The sequence below is a fragment of the Vitis riparia genome, chromosome 4 (genome assembly GCF_004353265.1).
Source record: "Vitis riparia cultivar Riparia Gloire de Montpellier isolate 1030 chromosome 4, EGFV_Vit.rip_1.0, whole genome shotgun sequence".
NCBI lineage: Eukaryota > Viridiplantae > Streptophyta > Magnoliopsida > Vitales > Vitaceae > Vitis > Vitis riparia.
The window spans coordinates 1,838,148-1,859,299 of record NC_048434.1 but is presented as its reverse complement, the minus strand read 5'-3'; the positions used below and the strand labels follow the sequence as shown (position 1 = coordinate 1,859,299).

The 21,152-nt window shown below is 32.7% G+C and overlaps 4 protein-coding genes and 1 non-coding gene across 6 annotated transcripts; 3 read left to right on the top strand and 2 right to left on the bottom strand.

The window, feature by feature from the left end:
- The first annotated feature begins 3,415 nt into the window (after window positions 1-3,415).
- On the top strand, window positions 3,416-4,570 carry LOC117912411. The gene is made up of 2 exons (XM_034826979.1): window positions 3,416-3,721; window positions 3,816-4,570. The coding sequence occupies exon 2, from the start codon at window positions 3,826-3,828 to the stop codon at window positions 4,288-4,290; it is 465 nt and encodes a 154-aa protein (XP_034682870.1). The 5' UTR covers window positions 3,416-3,721; window positions 3,816-3,825; the 3' UTR covers window positions 4,291-4,570.
- Window positions 4,571-9,115: 4,545 nt separating this feature from the next.
- Window positions 9,116-9,810, top strand: LOC117912958 (copper transporter 5.1-like). Its single transcript, XM_034827778.1, has one exon. It carries the CDS (start codon window positions 9,214-9,216, stop codon window positions 9,643-9,645), a length of 432 nt encoding a protein of 143 aa, XP_034683669.1. The 5' UTR covers window positions 9,116-9,213; the 3' UTR covers window positions 9,646-9,810.
- A 211-nt stretch (window positions 9,811-10,021) lies between these two features.
- LOC117912957 (G-protein coupled receptor 1) lies at window positions 10,022-15,024 on the bottom strand. 2 transcript variants are annotated; one of them, XR_004651066.1, is made up of 10 exons: window positions 14,789-15,024; window positions 14,091-14,122; window positions 13,817-13,986; window positions 13,477-13,571; window positions 13,265-13,366; window positions 13,080-13,139; window positions 12,406-12,549; window positions 11,315-11,385; window positions 10,468-10,681; window positions 10,022-10,366 (listed from the first exon to the last, which is right to left on the bottom strand). XR_004651066.1 is itself a non-coding variant. In XM_034827777.1 (9 exons), exons 1-9 carry the CDS (start codon window positions 14,966-14,968, stop codon window positions 10,576-10,578), a joined length of 960 nt encoding a protein of 319 aa, XP_034683668.1. In that variant the 5' UTR covers window positions 14,969-15,024; the 3' UTR covers window positions 10,022-10,575. The 2 variants fall into 2 exon arrangements, 1 of the variants encoding a protein (XP_034683668.1); XM_034827777.1 differs by having other exon boundaries at window positions 10,022-10,681.
- Window positions 15,025-15,124: 100 nt separating this feature from the next.
- On the top strand, window positions 15,125-15,206 carry TRNAS-GCU. Its single transcript has one exon. It is a non-coding gene; the product is annotated as a tRNA-Ser (tRNA).
- A 3,046-nt stretch (window positions 15,207-18,252) lies between these two features.
- On the bottom strand, window positions 18,253-20,891 carry LOC117912234 (serine/threonine-protein kinase RIPK). The gene is made up of 5 exons (XM_034826748.1): window positions 20,259-20,891; window positions 20,006-20,141; window positions 19,385-19,521; window positions 19,181-19,304; window positions 18,253-19,095 (listed from the first exon to the last, which is right to left on the bottom strand). The coding sequence occupies exons 1-5, from the start codon at window positions 20,640-20,642 to the stop codon at window positions 18,554-18,556; spliced, it is 1,323 nt and encodes a 440-aa protein (XP_034682639.1). The 5' UTR covers window positions 20,643-20,891; the 3' UTR covers window positions 18,253-18,553.
- Between the last annotated feature and the right edge of the window lie 261 nt (window positions 20,892-21,152).

The window sequence follows — 21,152 nt, the reverse complement described above, 5'->3', positions numbered from 1 at the left end:
AACATAAAGACCACATTGATTGACACATCATATTAAAAATCTTTTATTTTTTCTTTATATTATATTCGTGTGATTTGGTTAACATATACATCCTCTACAAAAGTAAATCGCAATACTAAAGAAAATTATTTCATATTCAACTTCAGAATCCATAAAATTAATGAAATGATACTTTGTCGGTTTGACTTGAATATGCTATTACCTAGTCCCTTTACTTCTTAAATATTTAGGCTAGAACCACAAAAATACAATAAAAAGAGAAAGAGACTCATTTATAACTTCCATGAATTCAATGAAAAAGTAAGGAATTCCATTTTTTTTTATCATTAATAGAAGTAAATAAAAAATATTTTAATTTTTTTTACTTCTTACCATGAAAATATTTTAATTCTAAATCATTGTATTGTTAGATTACGAAGTTTAAATCGGTCTTATTACATTTTGCAAAATATATTGAGAGTCGAGCTTACCGTTAAGCTCACGATGATCAAACCACTTAATCAACTTGTAAGGGTTTAAAAGGTCAATGACTCCTAATTTATATATATTTGAATGATAAATTTGCTCTTATTATATTTTAATTTTTATATGATTTAAGGATTCGTTTTAAAGAAAAATAAATAAATTGTGATTGTGATTGAGAAGAGAGTGGAAGAGCCTTTGTCATTGTAAGTTTTTTTCTTTCAATTGATTGGTGGATTATGAAGTATTAGTTAGCTATGTGAACATTGGGAACACATTGATTACACGTCACATTAAAAATCTCTTATTTTTTCTTTGTATTATATTTGTGTGTGATTTTGTTAACATCTACATCCTCTACAAAAGAATATTCTCCCTTCGGAATCCTTCAAGTTAATATTACTACCTACTCCTTTACTTCTTAAATATTTAAGCTATAACCACATAAATACAATAAATAAGAGAAAGAGACTCATCTCTAATATTTCATGAATTCAATGAAAAAGTAAGGAAATCTTTTTTTTTTTTTCATTAATAGAGGTAAATAAAAAAATATTTTAATTTCTTTTTACTTCCTAATATGAAAATATATACAATGAATTTTTAAATTTATGTATGAAAAAAATATATAACATAGACAAAAAAAAAGTAATGAAAATGTAAAAAATATAAAGACAAAAAACATGGTAATTTTCTTTACACCAAACACATAAATAAGAGTTAATATTTTATTATAATATAAAAAAATATTCTTTTTGTATATTGTTTCAATATTTGGTATAATATTGAATATAGATTAATTTTGAACAATTTTGTGAAATGGAATTGACTCAACAATGGACAACCATGGGATTGTGGCACTTCTTATGCCCATGACATCAATTATAAAAAATATTAAGAAAAATGACTTTATCGTGTTTAATATATATATATATATATATATATATATATATATATATATATATATATATATATTAAAATTGATTAAAAACTTAGGTAAATTTAAATTATTTAATTTTTATACCAATAAGTTACCATAAGAGAAATGAGTTTAAAATTATAAATAAAGATAATTTATGGGCTTTAAATTTATTTTTCATTTTTTTTACCTTTTATTTGCTTTTAATTTTCTCTTCTTTTTTTTCCTTACATTTTTCTTCAAATTTCTTGGGAATTTGATAACACTTTTTTTTTTTTAGAATAAGATGCTTCCACATAAGCGAGTAGAGAATAATTAATTTTTTAAAAAATTATTTCTTATGTTTTTTAAAATAAAAATATGTATGAAACAAATAATTTCCCTCTCTAATTTTCACAAACCCAAACCTAAAACTACGTCGTTTTGGCATGGACGAAAGAAGCCGGCAGGGGCAAAATGGAGAAAGCAAGGTCGTTTGGAAGCACGGAGAATGTTAGTTGGAGAACGGCGTCGTTTAACCTTTGCAAGGCTGCGTTTGGGGCCCATACAAATAAAGAACTGAACCTAACTCCAAGATAATCAAGATAGGTTTTTTCATCCGTTAACACGAAGTCAACTTAATTAAATTTTTTAATTATAGTTAATTACTTGTAATGCTGGAAGCACATAAATTGACTCAATGGGAATGACTACCCCATCAAAATATAATTTTTAGAGTCCGCTTGGAAGTGATTTTAGGAAGCGCTTTCAATATTTAAATTTTTTTAATTTAAATTTTTAAAAAATTATAAAGGTTTTTTAGAATCACTCCAAACGCATTTTTAGAGTTTGTTTGACGATGGTTGTAGGAAGCGTTTTTAATCCTTATAATTTTTAAGTGTTAAAAATATTGAAAACGTTTCCTACTATCACTACCAAACATATTATTAAAAATGTGTTTCACAATGATTTTAGGAAGTGTCTATAGTATTTTTTATATTTAAAAATTTTATCTTTTAGGTATTAGAAATACCAAACATAATATAAAATAATTTATTAATTTTAATTTATTTTTTATTTTATTATATTTTACTTTTCATTTCCATTTTATTTCTCTCACACTTTCTTTCAAACTTTCCGAAAACAAACATAATCTAAATAAATAATTTTAACAAATTCTACTTAGAATTTGCAATGCTTTCTAAATATTATAAAGCATGGTTGGTTGCTAGAAAATGAGGGAAAGAAAATAAAGAGGAAAAGTCAAAGAAAAAAACAAGTGAAGAAAAATAAAAAAATAAAAAATTTAAAATCAATAAAATATGGTATATATTATTTCAAACTCATTTAACTTATTTTCTTTTTTTATATAAAGATTAAATAATTTTAAAAATATATAAATTTCTAATTTATTTTAATCATATTTAATTTTCTTTCATATTTTTTTATGTCAAAACTAAATATGAAAAAAAATTATTATTTTTAATTTTTTTATATTTTCTTTCCTTACTACTTTTCCAAACACCTTAGCTAATGTTTACTTCTCAAAAGTACTAAAAAGAAATTTGTAAAAAATGATTTTTTAATATTTAGTTGTTATATAAAAAATATAAAAGAATCAAATATAATCAAAATTATTTGGAAATTTATGTAATTTTAAGTTATTTAATCTTTATATATAAAAAATTATTTATTTTAATAAATAAGGAAAAATGAAAAACCCTTCCTAATTAAAATTCTTTACCAATTCCGAATAATCCTGAAATTAATAATTATTGGGCTTGGCTTGGCTCGTAATGGCAAGTAAATCCTTTTTTATTGTAGCTAAACGAGACCATACTCCATCGGTGCACCTCTCGTGAGATGGGCTACCGGTGGGCCCAGAAATTTCTGGTGACGGCTAAAATGCCACGTAAGTACATATGTAAACCAATCGAAAGATTACACGTAGTGCATCGTAACGTATTTCTGTGGACCGTGGAGCACCAGAAATTAAAGACACCAATGGAGAGCGTATCATTTCTGCGCCTCTAAACCGCCAATGATTGGGGCATCTTCTGTGCAGTGTGCGTTACAACAAAAAAGGATAGAAAATCTAATCTCTCTCACTTCACTTATTCGCATTAGGCAATTTTCCAGGGAAACAAACACTGGCTTCTAAGCTTCAAGCTTGCGCTTGAAGCAATCAATTCGAAGAAGAAACTCTGAAATGTATATGATATTCAAGCTTTTGCTTCTTCAGACTGAGAAATCTGAGGAAGGCGAGTGGGATAAGGAGAGATAGCGAAGCACGGAGAATTTTTTTTTCGGAGAGTTGAAGTTTTTGAAGATTTTGATCTTTTGGCGTCATTCGCGGAAACCGTAAAATTCGAAATCAAAATTTAAAGACAAATATATTTGTGTATTTGAAACCGTTATATATACATCTACATTGTTTTTGTTGATTCGGGGCCAGATTTTGAGCAATGGCTGCTACGGTGGAAGCGAAGGCGGTGTCTGGGATCGAGATTGAGATGCAGTCGACTTCGAGCGCTAAGCATCGGGAAGTGGAGTTTGCGAAATGCGATTGCTGTGGATTGACTGAGGAGTGCACGATTGAGTACATAGAACGCGTTCGCGAGAGGTACCAAGGGCGTTGGATTTGTGGACTTTGCGCGGAGGCGATCAAAGATGAGATTGCGAGATCGAAGAGGCTGATCAGCGCCGAAGAAGCGCTCAATCGGCACATGAACTTCTTCAAACGGTTTAGATCTTCAAATCCGCCTAATCATACTGAGAGCTTGATCTCTGCTGTGAAACAGCTGCTCTTGCGAACTCTGGACTCCCCGAGATCGCTGAGGAAAGGAGGATCCATCTGTGTTTCGTCATCATCGGAAAGCTGTTTATCGTCTCTGGATGGTTCAACAATGGAGCCATTATCGGATTGTTGAGATTCGGAAAATCCAATAATTGGAGTAGAAGGTAGCACAAACTAATATCTCTTCATTCCTCAATTATCTATCTTTAGTGATTATTAGCCTGGTTTAATGCTAATTGCTCTCTCATGGACATTGACTGACTGAATGAAAGGTGAGGAACATCTTCCTGTCTGTGACTTCAATCCAAATATTTTCTGCCACTTCTACTTAATTTTCTTCTCGTTTATGGTTATGTGTTTGTATGTGGCCTAAGCTCTAATCACACGCACATTAGTGTTTGCTTGTTCTTTTACTTTCTGCCTTAACATATTTTTTTGGAATACTTCAAATTATTGCAAAAATTTGTTCGAAAGTATCTTAAGAACTGGCCATTAATTGTGTTTCAGAACATAATCTCTTATTATATATCTTCTTTGAAAATGTAAATATGAATAGATTCGTAGCAAGTGATTAATTGTGTTTCAGAACATAACCTCTTGTTTAACTTATTTGGAAATGTTAATATGGATAATTTTGTGGCAAGTGGCAGTGGCAGTGGCTAATACTTCAAATTATTGCATGAATTTGTTCAAAGTTCTCTTAAGAATTGGCCATTGATTGTGTTTCGGAAAATAATATCTAATTCTTTAGAAATGTAAATGTGGCAATGTTTGGATGGTTTTGTAGCAAGTGTTAGTATTGAATTCTTGATTAGATGCTTCAAACTACAAAATAACAGTAAGCCCCAAAAGAAAAAAGAAACAAAAATCTTGTGCTATATTCTGAGGATTCCAATCAAAGGCCTTTTCAGCCGCTGCTTCCTCTTGTTCTTTCGATCAGGCATAGATGCTGAAAAGTTAGGTTAAAAGACTTACACTTAAAAGAAAAGGCAAATTGCTTCTTGTTATCTGAGCATTTGCTTTAGGAGTATTAGATAAATCTGAAAGAGAAACTGCAGACGAGTGCCTCTTCTGCTTTGTACCAAGCTTCTGAAAGAGACCCAGTATGTTTTAGAAAATATCTTGTCGCGTAGTGGCCCAGCCTCTAATTGTTGGACCCCGTTTGGTTAGGATGCTGACTTGTACCTAGCAGTGGTTGGCTAAAGATAAGGGTTTGATTCACCCTCATCCACCTGAAAACACATTTATATATTCACATGTTTAGCATGTCAGAAAAAGGAAACACAGTATATATTCTTCCCAAGTGGTAATATCTGCTTTACATGAAAGGAAACCACTTGTAAAAGTTGAAAATGCAACTGAATCTATCCAAATGATCCAAGAATTTATCAAATTGTATAGGGGAAATGATTGTATGTGATTGATCTGGTTGGTTGGTTGTCTGGCTGAAAGGGAATATAATTAGAGGGAATTATGAATGTCTTCATGCCGGTCATTCTTTATTAGCATTAAAATAGTAGTTAAAACCACCCCATCTCCCGAAGCTCCAGGTCCCCATCTTTTGTTATGAGTTCAATCATTCATGACATGGTCCCATGCTAGTTCTAGTCTCTCTCTCTTCAAGTGTTAGGAGTTTGTTAACTTGGTTAAGATTTGATTTCTTTCAACTCAAAAGATTTTGGGAATAAGAAGTTGAATTTCATTTCTTGTATGCAATAATATTTTTCACTTTTTTTTTATATTTCTTTAAATGTTTTTTTTATTATTATTAGAGAATTTTATATTATTTTAAAGGTCAGATGTTTAATGTTTTACCCCAGAAGAGTTTTTAAGAGATATTTTAGGATTCAAAACTACTTTTTATAGAGCTTAAATATGGCTTAATGGGAGAGTTATACCCATCATAGAATTTTTCTGTGTTATTATGAGATATACAAGTTTGAATTTAGAGGACTCGAGAATAAGTAGAAATTAAGAATTGCAAGTTGCAAAAGAAAAATCATCACATGCTTTTTTCCTGGTGGTTTCAATTTGTCGCCTCTTTGATAAACTTCTATAAAGAAAATAATGATACTAATGCTGCAGGATCGTTTTCATCTTCGGTTCAAGATATAAGCTTCGATTCTAAGATGAAATTATTCATTGGAATCAGCTAACATATCAGAGCCAATAATTTCTATGCCAGCCTGCGACTATGGGATTCAGATAAGGCGGCCTTCAGTATTAATCGTTTGTCTTTCTGTCAACCCTTTCTATATAACAGTATGTCGTCATCTGCAATCGAACGACTTACTTTCAAACATTCTTCCATTGGTTTGCGTCATGGCTGATGAGAAAGGGAAGCCAATCTGGTTGAGGCTTCTCCCAGTATAAACTTGAAAAGAACGTAGCCAATCGAACATCCTTGACTTGCTTTAAGTCATGGAACATTCAGGACTACCTTGTCAGAGGATTGAAAACTACAATAACTTTTTTAAAAAATAAAAGTAAAAATAACGAGCTTCTTTGAGATAATTCTTCAGCCTTTGAAAATTGTTATTGAAACCATTTTTTTTTTGTAATATTTTTAGAACATTTTTTTAGAGCGCAAAAGAATTTTATAACTCATAAGAAAAGATTGATAAATTTTTAATAAAGAACCGTTATATATATTTAAATGGTATTTTCATAAAATAAAATAAAAATTGTAACTTGTAAGTAACAATTAAAAACATGGTTTGTATTCTCGTATACTTTCCCAATGATAAGTTGAGAAATTTTTTTTTGGATATTGAATTCTCAAATAAAATCTTATAAGCATAGAAAACCGTTTTTTGATATTTAAATTCCAAAATAAAAATCTATTCTCCGTAACAACTGGAGCTCCATTTTTATGAAGTGTTGGAATTCTTAAAAATTGTTATTTTAATAATTGTTTTTAAAAACATTTCCAAAAACAACCTTAACATGTTTTATTTATTTATTTATTTTTTATCAATAAATGAATGGAGTATAACATAATTTTAAATTAAATATAAATTTGATTTTGCATTATTATTTTTTCAAAACGTAAATAAATTCAGATGAAAAATATAGAGATCAAAGTCATAGAGTTTTATATAAAGATTGTTAAAATTTGCTTTCTAACCGTTGAGTTAGAGGGTGTTTGTTTTTTAGCTTCTTGTTAAAATTAATTTATTTTCAGATTTTAAGTTATTTATTTTTCTATTTTTTCATAACTTATTATATACTTTTTTATTGAATATAAAAAATCAGAATATTTGGTTTTTTATTAAATAAAAAAATATTCATATTGATTTTTCTTTATTTTTTAATATTTAATATAAATAAAATATTAAAAAAACAAACAATCTAATACTTGAACATTATTAAATATTAAAGTTCTATTTAGAATTAAATAATAATAATAAATAAAAAAAACAAACATCACCTCATACTTAAACAAAAAAAAATGTTTTAAAAATTTTTAAATAAAAAAGAGACTTTCCTTATTTCAAAACATAAATAAGTTATATTAAAAGGTATAAGTAAATGTGATAAAATTTGATATAATTTGTCAATATGACTCAAACCCAACATGCTTTTTATTATATAACTCATTTAATGAATAAATAAATTTCTAGTTAACTTGTAAATTAAACCATCCTACATATTAATATAATTATAATTTTAAATTATTTATCGCGACTCATTTTAAATTTATTTTTAAATGAATAAATCAATTAAATTATAAACATATTTAATTAAGATATTAATTATATAAACTTATATAAAACCTAATTCAATTTAATTATTAAACGAGTTTGATGATGTATCATCTATTTAATAATTAAATAGTATTTAAGTTTATATTTTTTTTACAAGACAATAATTTTTTATAAGGTTATTATTGACTTGTGTGATAAAATACTTAAATTTTGAGGCAGCAAAAATACATGACCCATCGATAAACATTGTCACCCTTAAATATAAAATTCACGACTAAGAAGATTTCAAAGTTATATTCAAATATTCTTATAAATTATACTTAAACATTTCGCGATCCAAAATCTCTGTCAGCAGAGATTATAAGCACCATTTTTAACATTGAAGAAGTTTGTCTAAATAGGGATTAAATAACCATCGTTTGCTGCTTCTGGTCTTCTAGAACATTATTATACAATCAATTTATAGAAGAATAATTTTTAAAAACTAACAAAACTTTCCTTTTTTACATCCTTTATAACATCTTATAGTCATATAGGGCTCCTAAACCAAAGTTGTTCTGGACTACTATACAAACGGAGAATGTTGGCGGGCTTGGCTTGAATTCCAGAAGAATTTGGAAAAGGTAGCCGAGGTCCTTCCTTATTTGTCTTCATGTTTCATTACACGTAGTACAATTTTGACCTTGTACTGCATTTCCCACATTGAAAAATGCACCTCCATGTTTCAACATCTACATAATTGCCATTCTCCCTATACACTCGAAATTCAAGTCCTAACGTTCTAAATCAGACAAATCAGTATCATTATAGGTAAATACATTATATCAATATATCATCATTGATTTCAAATTTAACTGATTAAGACGTTTATAACTATTTTCAGTAATTGCTTACAACTCTTTATAAGAATTATTTTTTTGTTAAAAATTTATCTAATATATTTTCTAAATTTAAAAAATTATTTTTTATTCTGAAAAGAAAACAAATAATTATTTTCGGGAATAATATTCAAGGACTAAATAATTATTTTTATTATGTGATTCATCCTATTTAAATAAAATTTTGAGTTTTTTATACTATTTTAAATCTAAATAAATTATATTAAGTGTTGGGTCCAAATTTTATCTTACCATTTAAAAAGGCTTTTAGTCTAATCAACCCAATGGCAGTTTCGTAAAAAGAATATATCCTGAGGGGGACTGCACAAATAAATACAAATTCTCACACGCACGTACCTGTACTACACACGCGAGCTTCCGTCGGGAGGATATTATTGTCAGTGTCCCCAAAGACGCCATTACAGAGATCAGAAGATCAAGCTTTTTTCATCTCTCTAAAACTCAGCGAAGATGATGCACATGACCTTCTACTGGAGCACGAGCGTGACTCTCCTGATCGACTCGTGGAAGACCGAGTCGTGGGCGAGTTACGGTTTGACTCTACTCGCCTGCCTCATCGCCTCCGCCTTCTACCAGTACTTGGAAGACAGGCGCATCCAGCTCAAGCTCATAGCCGCCGTCGGCTCTTCGCCAGCGTCGGCGTCTCCGATCGAGGAGCCTCTGCTTCAGTCAAAGATCGGGCGGTGGAGTGCGACGAAGTTCGCCGGGGCGGCGCTGTTCGGGATCAATTCGGCGATCGGGTACCTGATCATGCTGGCGGTGATGTCCTTCAACGGCGGAGTGTTTCTGGCGGTGGTCCTGGGGCTCGCGATCGGGTATTTACTGTTCAGAAGCGGAGACGGCGATGTGGCTGTCGTTGATAATGCTTGCGCCTGCGCGTAATCGATGGAGATTCCTCTCTCTCTCTGCTTGTAAATCTCTGGCTTGTACCGCAGTTATTTGTTACAGGTTATTGTTGTTTTTCTGTTTTTGGGATTGGGCGTTTTCTAGATTCTTCTGTTTGTTTTTGAAAATTTTCTCAGCAAACATTCAGGTTGGAAAGAATAAGTCATGTTGAAAACGAGAAAACCTCAAAAAATGTTCCTAGAATAGTGGCCGTTTCTGAAAAACCAGAAAAGGAAAAAAAAGAAAGAAAAAGAACCTTCAGTCTGATAAAATTTCCAGGATTTAATTTCTTCACAAACAAACGGACATCACTAAATGCCATCACAAATGAAAGGATGCGGCAAGAGTGATTGTTAGAAAATAATGCCGAATGGTTCTAATGGTGGGGAGGCCCTAATTCATTTTCCTCACCAATTTCATTTTGGAAGCTATACAATATCTCGACCTACTCACCAACAATAATCATTTCATTTAAAGCTATATCAGGTAGTTATTACTCACAAAATATTCATAAAATCAAGATTGAAATACCAAAAAAAAAAAAAAGCGTACACACTGCCTCATTGTGACTGCAGCCAGGGTTTATCCGCTTGCTCTCGAGTATGGACAAATGCTGTTAGAGATTCTAATCGTGACTGCTCTCATCATTCATCAACTCATATATTTAGAGGAAACCTTTCGGATCACAGCTCAAGATCGTGGCTTTTTGATCTTTGATCTTTACAATGCAAGTAAAAACACAACGGATTGGAGAAATGAATGGTACATTGGCATGATTGGTGAAAGGCTATGAATTCAAAATGGTTGGGATGAAAGTACCAGGAGCTGTTTCTGAGATTGCTTCTTCGTTCCATCCCTCTGCGCTCTCAGATTTGATGTGGAAAAGGTTGAAAACTTTTGCAGGGAATTGAATGATTGAAGAATTTGCTACTGAGGGTCTTGGATTTTCAATGAGACTAGTTCGCTTTCCTGCTGCTGGCCTCTGGACTTTGATGAGCAAGGGAACCATCTCCGAAGCTTCTCAGGCCAAAACCTAATGAATACATATACCCAGCCAATCCCTTTAAAATGGATCTATTAGCGAAATATCAATAACAGAAAGGAGAGCCCATAAAAAACTAAATTTGTCAGCTCTAACAAAAAAAACAAGATAATAAACACCCAAAAGATTCCAACAATGATAACTGAAGACTAAAACCTTTTCCAAATGTTTCAGCAGGCAGTGGTTTTGGATTTTGGAAATGAGGGTACTATTTCTTTTGATGATTTTGGGTTTCCTAGCATTCAAAGGTTGTGAAAGTTCTCTACATCCTGCATTCAAGATGTTTTTCTCGGGAATACGACTATAGCATAATAGTACCCATCAGGTAACTGAAGCCTGGTTAATGCAGCAGTACAAACCGCTTGCTGGACCCAGAATAGGGGATCACTGAAATTAATAAACTGTACCAATTAGAACCAACTGAATGCCAAGGATAGGCAGTGCTCATATTATATCTAACAGATTAGATGGTTAAGATACTGAATAGACTGGACAAGGTAGTGTTGAGGTAAGGGGTTGTTTTTGTTTTTCCTTTTTCTTTTCTGAATATAAGGTGCTGCTAGATTTCGCAGAAGGAACCTTAAAATTCTCAGCATAGAACAATATTAAACTTTTGTTACTTACAGATCCAATCTTTCATAAATTGCCCGTCGCACTGAGGAGTTGAGGCCATATGCTATTGAGTTGAATAATCCCTAAAATATGCAAACAACAGCAGCTGAGTTATTTCCCGATAAAAGTAACAAATTAAAAAAACATTTCATCATATTGGTTCAGTTGGGCTAGAAGAGAAATGCTCATAACCCTATAATTAGAAAATATGAACTTTTTCAATATGCAACACTGATTACTATCTTTGACAAAAATTTATGGCAGACAACCATAGAATCCAAGCTAGCAAGTTGCTCTTCCCAGTTTTTTCTTTGTTATCTTTTTTCGTTGGTTCTTTTGTCCCTTCAGTATAATTTTTCCTTAATGTTAGTTCTAGATCATATCTTCCTTTTTATTTTCCTATGTATTTCAATAAATTTCCTTTATGATTTGAGAAAAATATTATTACTATTTTTTTATTATTATTAAAAGTTCATACTTGATAAGAACCAGCCTGAGTGGACATAGTTAATGAAGGATATAGCTTGAGAGCTGAACAGGAAGAAGGGTTGACATAGCTATCCACAAGCAGCGTGAATATTCATGCTTTGTTGAGTTGATTGCGTCAAGAAGGTTGTTAAATAAGTAATACAAATAAAATAAAGGCTAAAAAGGGCAGAGACTTTTTTTATGCATGTTGTCATGTTGCTCAGGTTCAAATGGCGTGATTTACCAAAAGCACAATGTGACTAGAGACAAACTAAAGTTGACCACAACATGTGTAATTACTAAAACTAGAGGACCCAACTGTGAACAACCTGTGATCTTATACTCATATATCGAATCATAAGGTATAGATAACTAGCATTCTATCAAGTATCTGCCGCAAAACCTACTGCAACTCCATACCCGCCCCTTGGCTGTCTGTCGTGTATTCAAAAGCAGAAAGTAGTAATAATGATTTTTCCTTACCCCTACCAATCTCAATCTTGAAATGTAATCAAAATACCACAAAAAGGTACTCTCTGCACATATAGATTGTTCAAGTACCAGAGACGCCACAAAGCAAAGCATTTCATCAGTTAAAGAAAAGGGAGAACTCATTTATGGTTGCCAGGACTTACCATAAGTGCAGCCATCCCCACATCAAGAACTGAGAGCCAAAAGATTTTATGTCCTGGTTCAATAAAATCATGGACACGGTTGATGGTGCCAAAAGCCCATGATCCTATTAAAATTAGCGGGTAGTAACCCCACCGATTTAAAGCCTGTCAAGGAAGGAATATTGCAAAGAAATAAACATCAACAAGAACTTTTGAGGAAAGCTTTAGTCTTTACAATTAACAAGTTTCTTCTTAATGTAAATTTCAATGTTCAAGCTACCAATACATAGAAGACAATGGAAGAACGGAAGATGACAAGATATCTCAATGTAAAACAAGATATTCAAGCCTCTACTTGGTACAAGTGCCACACCAAGCATGTGAGGGGAACAAAAGCCAGGGAACAGAGAACTGAAGGTTCAAACTCTAAAATAAGACCCTATACCAAGAAAAATAGAAAACAAATGATGACTATCTTCTTCAAATAGGTAGGGAAAAAGGTGTTGATGGTTTATACTAATTGTGTCCAAACATTAAAAGTGAAGCAGTTTTAACAATAAATTATGGTTGGTCGGTTGCACTAATAGCCACAAGCATTCATTCAAACAAACTCTATTTGCTCTTAGAATCTTTTATATCCCTTGAATATTTTTTATCTTACTAAACTTGATGAAACCAATAACAGCACAGTATACCTTCATGTTATCTGCCCTTGCATCCAATTGGTATCCCCGCTCTGACATGCCTACAGCCATCTGAATTTGCCAAGAAATAACATAAGTATGACATTCCAATGAACGAATTATTTCCTACTCCACAAACAAGTGACACTATATTTGCCAAGAAAAAGAAAAGACAGAATGGATAAATGAAGACATACACGGGTTGCATTATTCAGCATGCGTATCACTTGAAAGTATGTAAAACCATTGAAAAGAATAGCACCCCAAAGGGGAACATAAAATGTTATAAAGTGAACCACCTGCAGAAATAAAATAGGGAAAAAAATGTTAAATTTCAACACACAATCAGTGTATTCTTTCATTTAAAAAAATCCAGCACCCCTGCAAACAAAATCTCCTCTGTACTTGCCTTTCCTGTTTGACCTATTTGCGCCCAACACCACACACCCAAATGGCCATGGTCATTACCAATAGATCGTATCACAGTCATAACTAGTGAAGTTCCTGCAAGAAGGAACTAAACATTCAAATCCATATATGGGAAAGAACTGCAAGATATTACTCATAAATACCACATTACATGGAGAGGCAACAGTTATAAGACATTAAGCAGAGGATTCAATCAATGCAATTAATGACACGGATTTTGTAGAACAAAACTTTTCTGAGATGCCTTTACATTTTTATTTTTTATTTTTTTTATAACAAGTAAAACGTCACAAACCATAGAATCTCAAACAAATGCATACCCCAAACATACAAGTGAAACATGGACTCCAAATCTTCAACATCAGTTTTGTGTCTAACAACAGTGCGGTGAAGAGTGAAAGCAATAGTAGTAGTCCACAAGAAAGACGCCACACAGAAGAAATGGGTGGTGTAGCCCTGAGCATAGCAAAAAAATCCCTGGGATGGATCTCTGCATAACAACGCAAAACTCTCAATCTAAACTAAGAACAAGATTTCAATGATCCAATGCAAAATTCATAAGAAAATAACTTCATCTGATTCTGGGAAGCATACCCAATAATGCTGAAGAAACTACAGAGCATGTCCTGCACTCAGAAAATGCACTACATGAGCCAATAATTCAACCACACAAAACACTGACAAGAAATATCAATGAAGAAACATGAGAGAAACATAAAGGTACAGCAGAGAATTGATTTGTTTTGGAGGTTTCATGTTCCATTCTTTTTCTTTCCAAATTTATTGAAGCTGATTTAGGAAACATAATTCTTCATATGGCACTTAAGGAAAATTGATAAAAGCCAAACAAGATAGGGATCAATCCGCTCAAAAAACTAGAGTGATTAGACTTTTTGACTCAAACTACTGGGTTTTAGGGTTTATATTTTAAAATTCTTAACTGAATTTTAATTATTTTAGCTTTTGATGTAATTTTCTTGCTTCTGAAACCAAAATCAAACAACTTTCGCTCCCGGAAGTAAGAAAAGCATTTCCAAAATGCAAACCAAATGACACCGTTTCAACAAACCACGCAACAATCTACAAAGAAAACTCGAAACTAGAGCCCTATCACCACCTCCAGGTTACAATTCAAATGAATCACCATAAAATTCAATTTCTAGATGTTCAAAAGAAGGAACTGAAGAATAACGAATGAACTCAACAAACCGCCAAAAATGCGATGCAATTTCCACAAGATCTCAATTGAGAAGAGACAGTTGAGTGAAATTGGAGTAAGCAAAGAAATTTACAGAGAGAGCGAGGTAGAAGACGAGCTTGAAGGAGAACTTTCGAAGCTCCTTGAACAGAACGTAGCAGAGGACGATGAAGCCTGAACCGACGAACGAAAGACTCGATGCTCCGCCATTCACCGCCGCCAGAATCTGCCGATCGTGTGCCGTCAGATTCCCCGTCGCCATCGCCATCGTCATCACTGAGAAGACGCTAGTAGAGATGCAGAGAAGAGAAGGGAAGGGAAGGGAGAAGATCCAACGAAGAAGAAGAAATGAGAAGAAAACGTGGGGAAATTCTTTATTTTTTTTAAATAAATGTTTAATTAAAATAAGTATGGCAAAGTAGATCAACCAGTCGCTTTGGCCGAGTGGTTAAGGCGTGTGCCTGCTAAGTACATGGGGTTTCCCCGCGAGAGTTCGAATCTCTCAGGCGACGATTACAAATTTTAATTTTTTTAAATTGTTCTTAATTAGATTGAAATAATAAAATTAGTGATTAATCTACCTCCTTTGCCAAACAACACGTGTGTAGGCTATGGATGGAGGTGTAGTAAGTGGGCCTGGCAAGCAGCCTCTGCCACTTAATGCTACCATGAGGAAGATGAGTGCGGCACAACTCACCTTGCTTTGCCAACCTAATCGAGACGTCACTTTTAGGACTTTGGTGTTCGAATGATTTGATCAAGAAATTCACTTAGACGTGTTCAACCAATTCAACTTTTGTGAACAGGATGAGACGGAGAAGCCATCCCCCACAAGTCTTGGAACAACTTACCTACTCATTAGCTGAGGCTTTGATTTTCGTGAGGATCACTTGCTCCTCCCTCGTACATGAGAACTTCTAGTTGATAATGTGGTTGATTTATTGCAATGCTTCAATCTAACCTCTATCAGGGAATTTTGATAAGAGTACGATAATCTAAAAAAATTATTCTTAAATTATCGTAACAGAAAAAGTAATTTCAAATATATGGTAGTTTTTACCAAGTAGAAAAGAGGGTCCGCCGATAAATTTTTTTTTAAGCAACGTCTTTTGAAAAGATGATTTTAAAAAAAAAATTGGAAATCCAAAAAAAAATTCAAAAGGGAATCATCTCTTGACGATTTCCCATTAAAAAAATAATAATATTACAAAAAAAAAATTAAAAAAAATTAATATTACAAAAAATTGAAAATCCAAACTAATTTAAAAAAAAAATTCAAAATTAATATCATGCATTACACAATAAATATTCAAGAGATTTTGCTTAAAATTTTTTTTATCCTTAGACCTTTTCTCCTACCTAGCAAAAACTACCATATATTTGGAATTACTTTTTTTCCTACAATAATTTAAGAATAATTTTTTTAAATTACCATACTCTTGTTAAAAGTCCTTAATTACACAAGTACTTTTTCTTTCCTCCTTTTTATTCTTCAAATTTTTAATCTAAGTTTTGTTGGCCATCATTTTAGGGCCCAAAAATTTTGATAGGAAATAAAGTCATTTTATAATGCTTCAAAATAACAATTCTTACGTTCATTAATCAATGACAATATAGAAGTTTTTGGATATGATATGCATTAAAAAGGCATGATGTCCCCCCTACCTTTCATTCTAGCTAAGATGGTTTGATACGTGTTTATCACATCTTGGTAAACTTTCGACTCTATCCATCAAACCAAAATCCTTAAAATAGTCCAAAAAAGTGCTTAATGGGGGAGCCAACTCCACTATTGAAATGGGTTATATCCATTTTGGGCTTTTAAGCCCTCTTATCAACTAGAATAGATTAATTAATATTAGGGTGTTAAGGGTAACAAGAGAGAGAGAGAGATAGAGAGAGATTTGGGCTTCTAAGCCCTTTTATCAACTAGAATAGATTAATTAATATTAGAGTGTTAAGGGTAACAAGAGAGAGAGAGAGAGAGAGATTTGGGCTTCTAAGCCCTCTTATCAATTAGAATAGATTAATTAATATTAGGGTGTTAAGGGTAACACGAGAGAGAGAGAGAGAGATCAACTAGAATAGATTAATTAATATTAGGGTGTCTAGGGTAACGAGAGAGAGAGAGAGAGAAACTAGAATAGATTAATTAATATTAAGGTGTAGATTAATTAATATTACGGTGTCAAGGGTAACACAAGAGAGAGAGAGACAGAGGTCGTATAATTATTTAGTTAACCTCGAAATATATTAGAAATAAATATATAATAAAATCCTATGACACAAAAAATTCATATTATAGTTAAGATCATGGACCTCTCCATGCATCAAAGGTTAAGGGTAATGTGTATTATATGTTTTGTTAGTGAAAAGTAGTTTAATCATATGTTACCTAATTTCAAGAGACGTAACAACTTCCTATTGAACATTTTATATATGACATTGAATACATGAATATGGATTTAAAAGAAATACGTCATTAATAATTTCAAAAGGTCGATATTTTTATATTACATTAAATAATATAATATGCCAAAAAGAAAGAAAAAATTAAATAATTTTCAATTTCTTTTTTAACAAGGCACAACTCTAAGCATACTTGAGGTTCCAAGCTAAATTTTTTTGTGAATAAACTTATGTTTGGAATGTGGACGGCTGATTTGAGAGGAAATTGAGACACACAAATGGAGAGAACTTGAGAGGGCGGCAGTTGAAAATCCCTAGACTTGTCGCTCTAATGCATTCAACTTGGTCCATTTTCTAATACATACAATAGCGAAATTTGCCTTTGATTAAGATATATTGGTAGGTGTTTGTCTATTCTCAGATATTTATCATGAAAATTGATTGATATTATACGTGGCAGGTAACTGTCAATTTTTTCGGTTTAGCATAATTACAAAGCAACGTTGTAAGCAGTTGAATGTTTCGATGTGTTTCTTTTCCTTTCCTAGACTTTAATGGGGATGACTCCCTGGTCAAATCTTGAAACCATTAATTATTCAAAATTTCCTATGTGATTATAAAAGAAATTATGAAAGTAAAATTAAATATAATAAAAGTTATTCAAAAAATTATAATATAAAGGGAAGGAAAAAGAAAAAAAAAAGTAAATTTTAACTTAGAGTGCAATGATTTTATAAAGTGTTTTTAGCATTTCTTTTTTTAAAAATAAATATTCAATAAAATTTAGGAAACACTTTTAAAAATCTAAAAAACTGCTTATAAAATTCCTTGAAAAAATACATAATAAGTGATTATCCTAAAAATATCTTTAAAAAAAATTACTAAAAACACTCTAAAATCTATTTAAAAGTTATTTTATGAAGCATTTTTAGCATAAAAAGTGTTTTTAAAAATAATTAGATATTTGATAAAATTTAAAAAATATTTTATAATGTTAAAAAAAAATCATTTTTAGTATTTTTTGGAGAAATACTTCACATGTTATTATTTTAAAAACACTTTAAAAGAAAACATTTCCAATAAAAGTATTTTTGAGTATAACAATGTCAATGTCAGGCTCTTAACATTTTTAATTTCACAAACTTAATCGAAGCCGAATTAAGCAATTATTAGGTAATCAACCAATGTTATACAGTGGACGAACCAAGTAGCCTTTTTTTACATGGAAAGGAACCCAATAAATGAAGAAAATAAACAAGAGATGAATTTCAAACTTTATATATCATTTTCCTCATTAAAATACAATTAATTTCACCCAAAACCCTAAAAAAACCCTTCTCAGACCTTTTCTTAGAGAGTTTTTTGTTGAATGATTCTTGGGTTTTCCACCAAGCAACCATCGAATTCAAACAACTTTATTGGAACCTTTGATGTTTTCTTCTATGTCTCCTTACTGATATGTTTGACTGTTCAACTCATGTCTAAATTTTTTATACAAAGCAGATTCCGAGTAAGCCACTAGAGACAGTGGCAGCTTGATTCTTTGTCTCCAGGCGGGCCGGTTTTGCTGGCCGTCGTCCCTTTCTTTGATTTCTTGATGTGAAATGTCCTTCTCGCTTTCACTCTCATCTCCTACCTCCCCTTCAGCTGGAACCACATACACAAAAGGGCTGATCACAGTATCATCAAAGTCCTGCAGAGGCTCCAGTATCTTCACCACATCGCTCATTGCCGGCCTAGCCTTGGCTTGGTGGCTCAGACATTTGTAGGCCAATTCAGCTGCCTTCTGCGCCCCCTTGGTAGAAAACAGTCCCTCAAGTCTCGAGTCTATTACTCGGTCAAGTTTTCGCGGGTCCTTGAGCATCGGTCTCGCCCATTCCACAAGGCTTTGCTCGCGACTTGGCCTTGTTTTGTCCATCGACCGTTTACCACTTATTACCTCCAACAGCACAACTCCAAAGCTGTATACATCACTCATGGTTGTCAAATGTCCTGAGAAGCATTAAAAGTATTAGAAGTACTAGATTTTTGGGGTTAGGTCTCAGGAGATTTTCTAAGTGTTTTGATCAAAATTTACCAGTCATGATATACTCAGGAGCGGCATAGCCATGTGTTCCCATTATTCGGGTTGATACGTGAGTCTCATCGCCTTCTGGACCGTCCTTCGCTAGCCCGAAATCAGAGAGTTTAGCCGTGTAATCCTGGAAAGGAGAAAGAAGAGTAAGCTTTGAGCCATTTTGAAGAGATTGACAATGGAGAGAGCAGGCGGGGAAGAGCTTACAGGGTCTAATAAAATGTTGGAAGCCTTAAAATCCCGGTATATTACTGGTTTGTCTCCTTCATGGAGGAAGGCCAGGCCCTTGGCTGCTCCGAACAGGATCTTCATCCTGGTTGACCATGGCAAGGCAGCAGAATATCCTATATATTTTACCCACAGTATGAATAACATATCAGGAAAATAATGAATAGAAAAACCAAAACTGCTTTTAAAATTAGTTTAAAAAGGAAATTGTTTTTAAAAATATAAAACAATTTTCTTTAATACAACATAATATTTTTAGAAAATATCTTTTAACTTTTTATTTTTTATTTTTCTAGAATGTTTTTCAAAAACAATTTTTTAAAACTTTATAAAGAATATTTGAGATTCTCAAACAAATTTTTATATTTAAAAAAAAATCATAAAACAATTTTCCAAACCTATAAATAATTTATATGATCTTATCCCTCGCTAACTTCATAAAATATATACTTAAAAGAATCAATATTCTTCTAGAATATAACTATATGGCCAATTCAAATCCCTATCTTTTTCTAATTTGAACCATCTGAGAAATTACTAATAAAATGACAAAAAAGAAAAAGAAAAAAAAGAGAGATGTCGGTAGAGAGGACAACATACTTCTGAAGAGTTGATTTTCTAAGCTCCCTCTTGCCATGTACTCATATATCAGAAGCCTGTGCTCGTCTTCACAACAGTATCCAATCAGTTTAACAAGGTGTGGATGCCTCAGTTGCCCAAGAAAGATTATTTCTGCCTACAAAAAAACCCCGATTTTATCGATCCAAGAGGTGGAAGAATTGACCAAAAGACACAGTATCTATACATAGAATATAAGAACTATGGGGAATAATTCGTAAGTTCAGAAACAAACCAGCCATTCTCTATGGCCTTGAAGGCCATCCAAGTCAAGTAATTTCACAGCTACAGGCTGAGCCTTCAACTTTGGCCTAAGCTTTTCGTCTATGAACCCCTTGTAAACCGGTCCAAACCCGCCTTCTCCAAGTAGATTACTGGGCGAAAAGTTGTGTGTGATCTCTCTAAGCTCTGCAAGGGTGAAGATATAGAGGTTGGAACCGATAAGGGAATTCGATATATCATCGACGGAGAGCGGGGAGCCGGGGTTGCTCAAGTCGGAAAGAGATAGTCTCTGGAAAGAACCCTGCTTCGAAACTGGTTTCTTCCTCGACTCGGCGATAGGGGTCTCAGTCTTGTAACAACCTGGCATGATAGTCTTCCATGTGATCTTCAGAGTCATCTCGTATACAAACTACACAACTATATTTTCGATCAAAAAACCGATGAATTCGCCTCGGATCAATGAGGAAAACAAGAGGGGATTGAAGACACTGAGAATTGTGAATTTGGTGGGGAAGAGTTGAAATGAAGGCCTACCAACTACTCAAAGCCCCTCCTATACATGTATATACATACTATTTTCTTACAAGATGATGATATCTTTATATAGCTTTAAAGCCCTTAGTCTTGATATTGGTTAGAGGGGCAATGACTTGGCCTTCCCTTGACCTCATTCTCTCGCTTCCTACAACACCCTTCTTTTATGGCAGTCCTTAGATTCCTGGGACATGGTAAAAATCATTTAGACTATGTTAATTCTATTTTTCCCATGTTTAAAATGGAATAATTCCAGAAAATTCTGTGTGGGATTGGCTCTGACGTCTCATCAAAGTTGAATGGCAGTTCTCGTCTTCTTCCCTATAATATGAATGTGCCAAAAGATCAACCCCCGGCAGCACGAAAAAAAAAA

What these genes read in the sequence shown, in the direction of transcription:
- LOC117912411 (XM_034826979.1), top strand. Translation starts at nt 3,826, where the DNA reads ATGGCTGCTACGGTGGAAGCGAAGGCGGTGTCTGGGATCGAGATTGAG.
- LOC117912958 (XM_034827778.1), top strand. Translation starts at nt 9,214, where the DNA reads ATGATGCACATGACCTTCTACTGGAGCACGAGCGTGACTCTCCTGATC.
- LOC117912957 (XM_034827777.1), bottom strand. Translation starts at nt 14,968, where the DNA reads ATGACGATGGCGATGGCGACGGGGAATCTGACGGCACACGATCGGCAG. An exon ending in GTTTCACTTGTATGTTTGGG is followed by an intron (nt 13,572 to 13,816) that starts GTATGCATTTGT and finishes TCCTTCTTGCAG; the next exon opens with GAACTTCACTAGTTATGACT. An exon ending in TGGGGATGGCTGCACTTATG is followed by an intron (nt 11,386 to 12,405) that starts GTAAGTCCTGGC and finishes TGCATATTTTAG; the next exon opens with GGATTATTCAACTCAATAGC.
- LOC117912234 (XM_034826748.1), bottom strand. Translation starts at nt 20,642, where the DNA reads ATGACTCTGAAGATCACATGGAAGACTATCATGCCAGGTTGTTACAAG. An exon ending in AAGGCCATAGAGAATGGCTG is followed by an intron (nt 20,142 to 20,258) that starts GTTTGTTTCTGA and finishes GTTTTTTTGTAG; the next exon opens with GCAGAAATAATCTTTCTTGG. An exon ending in CCAACATTTTATTAGACCCT is followed by an intron (nt 19,305 to 19,384) that starts GTAAGCTCTTCC and finishes TCTCCTTTCCAG; the next exon opens with GATTACACGGCTAAACTCTC.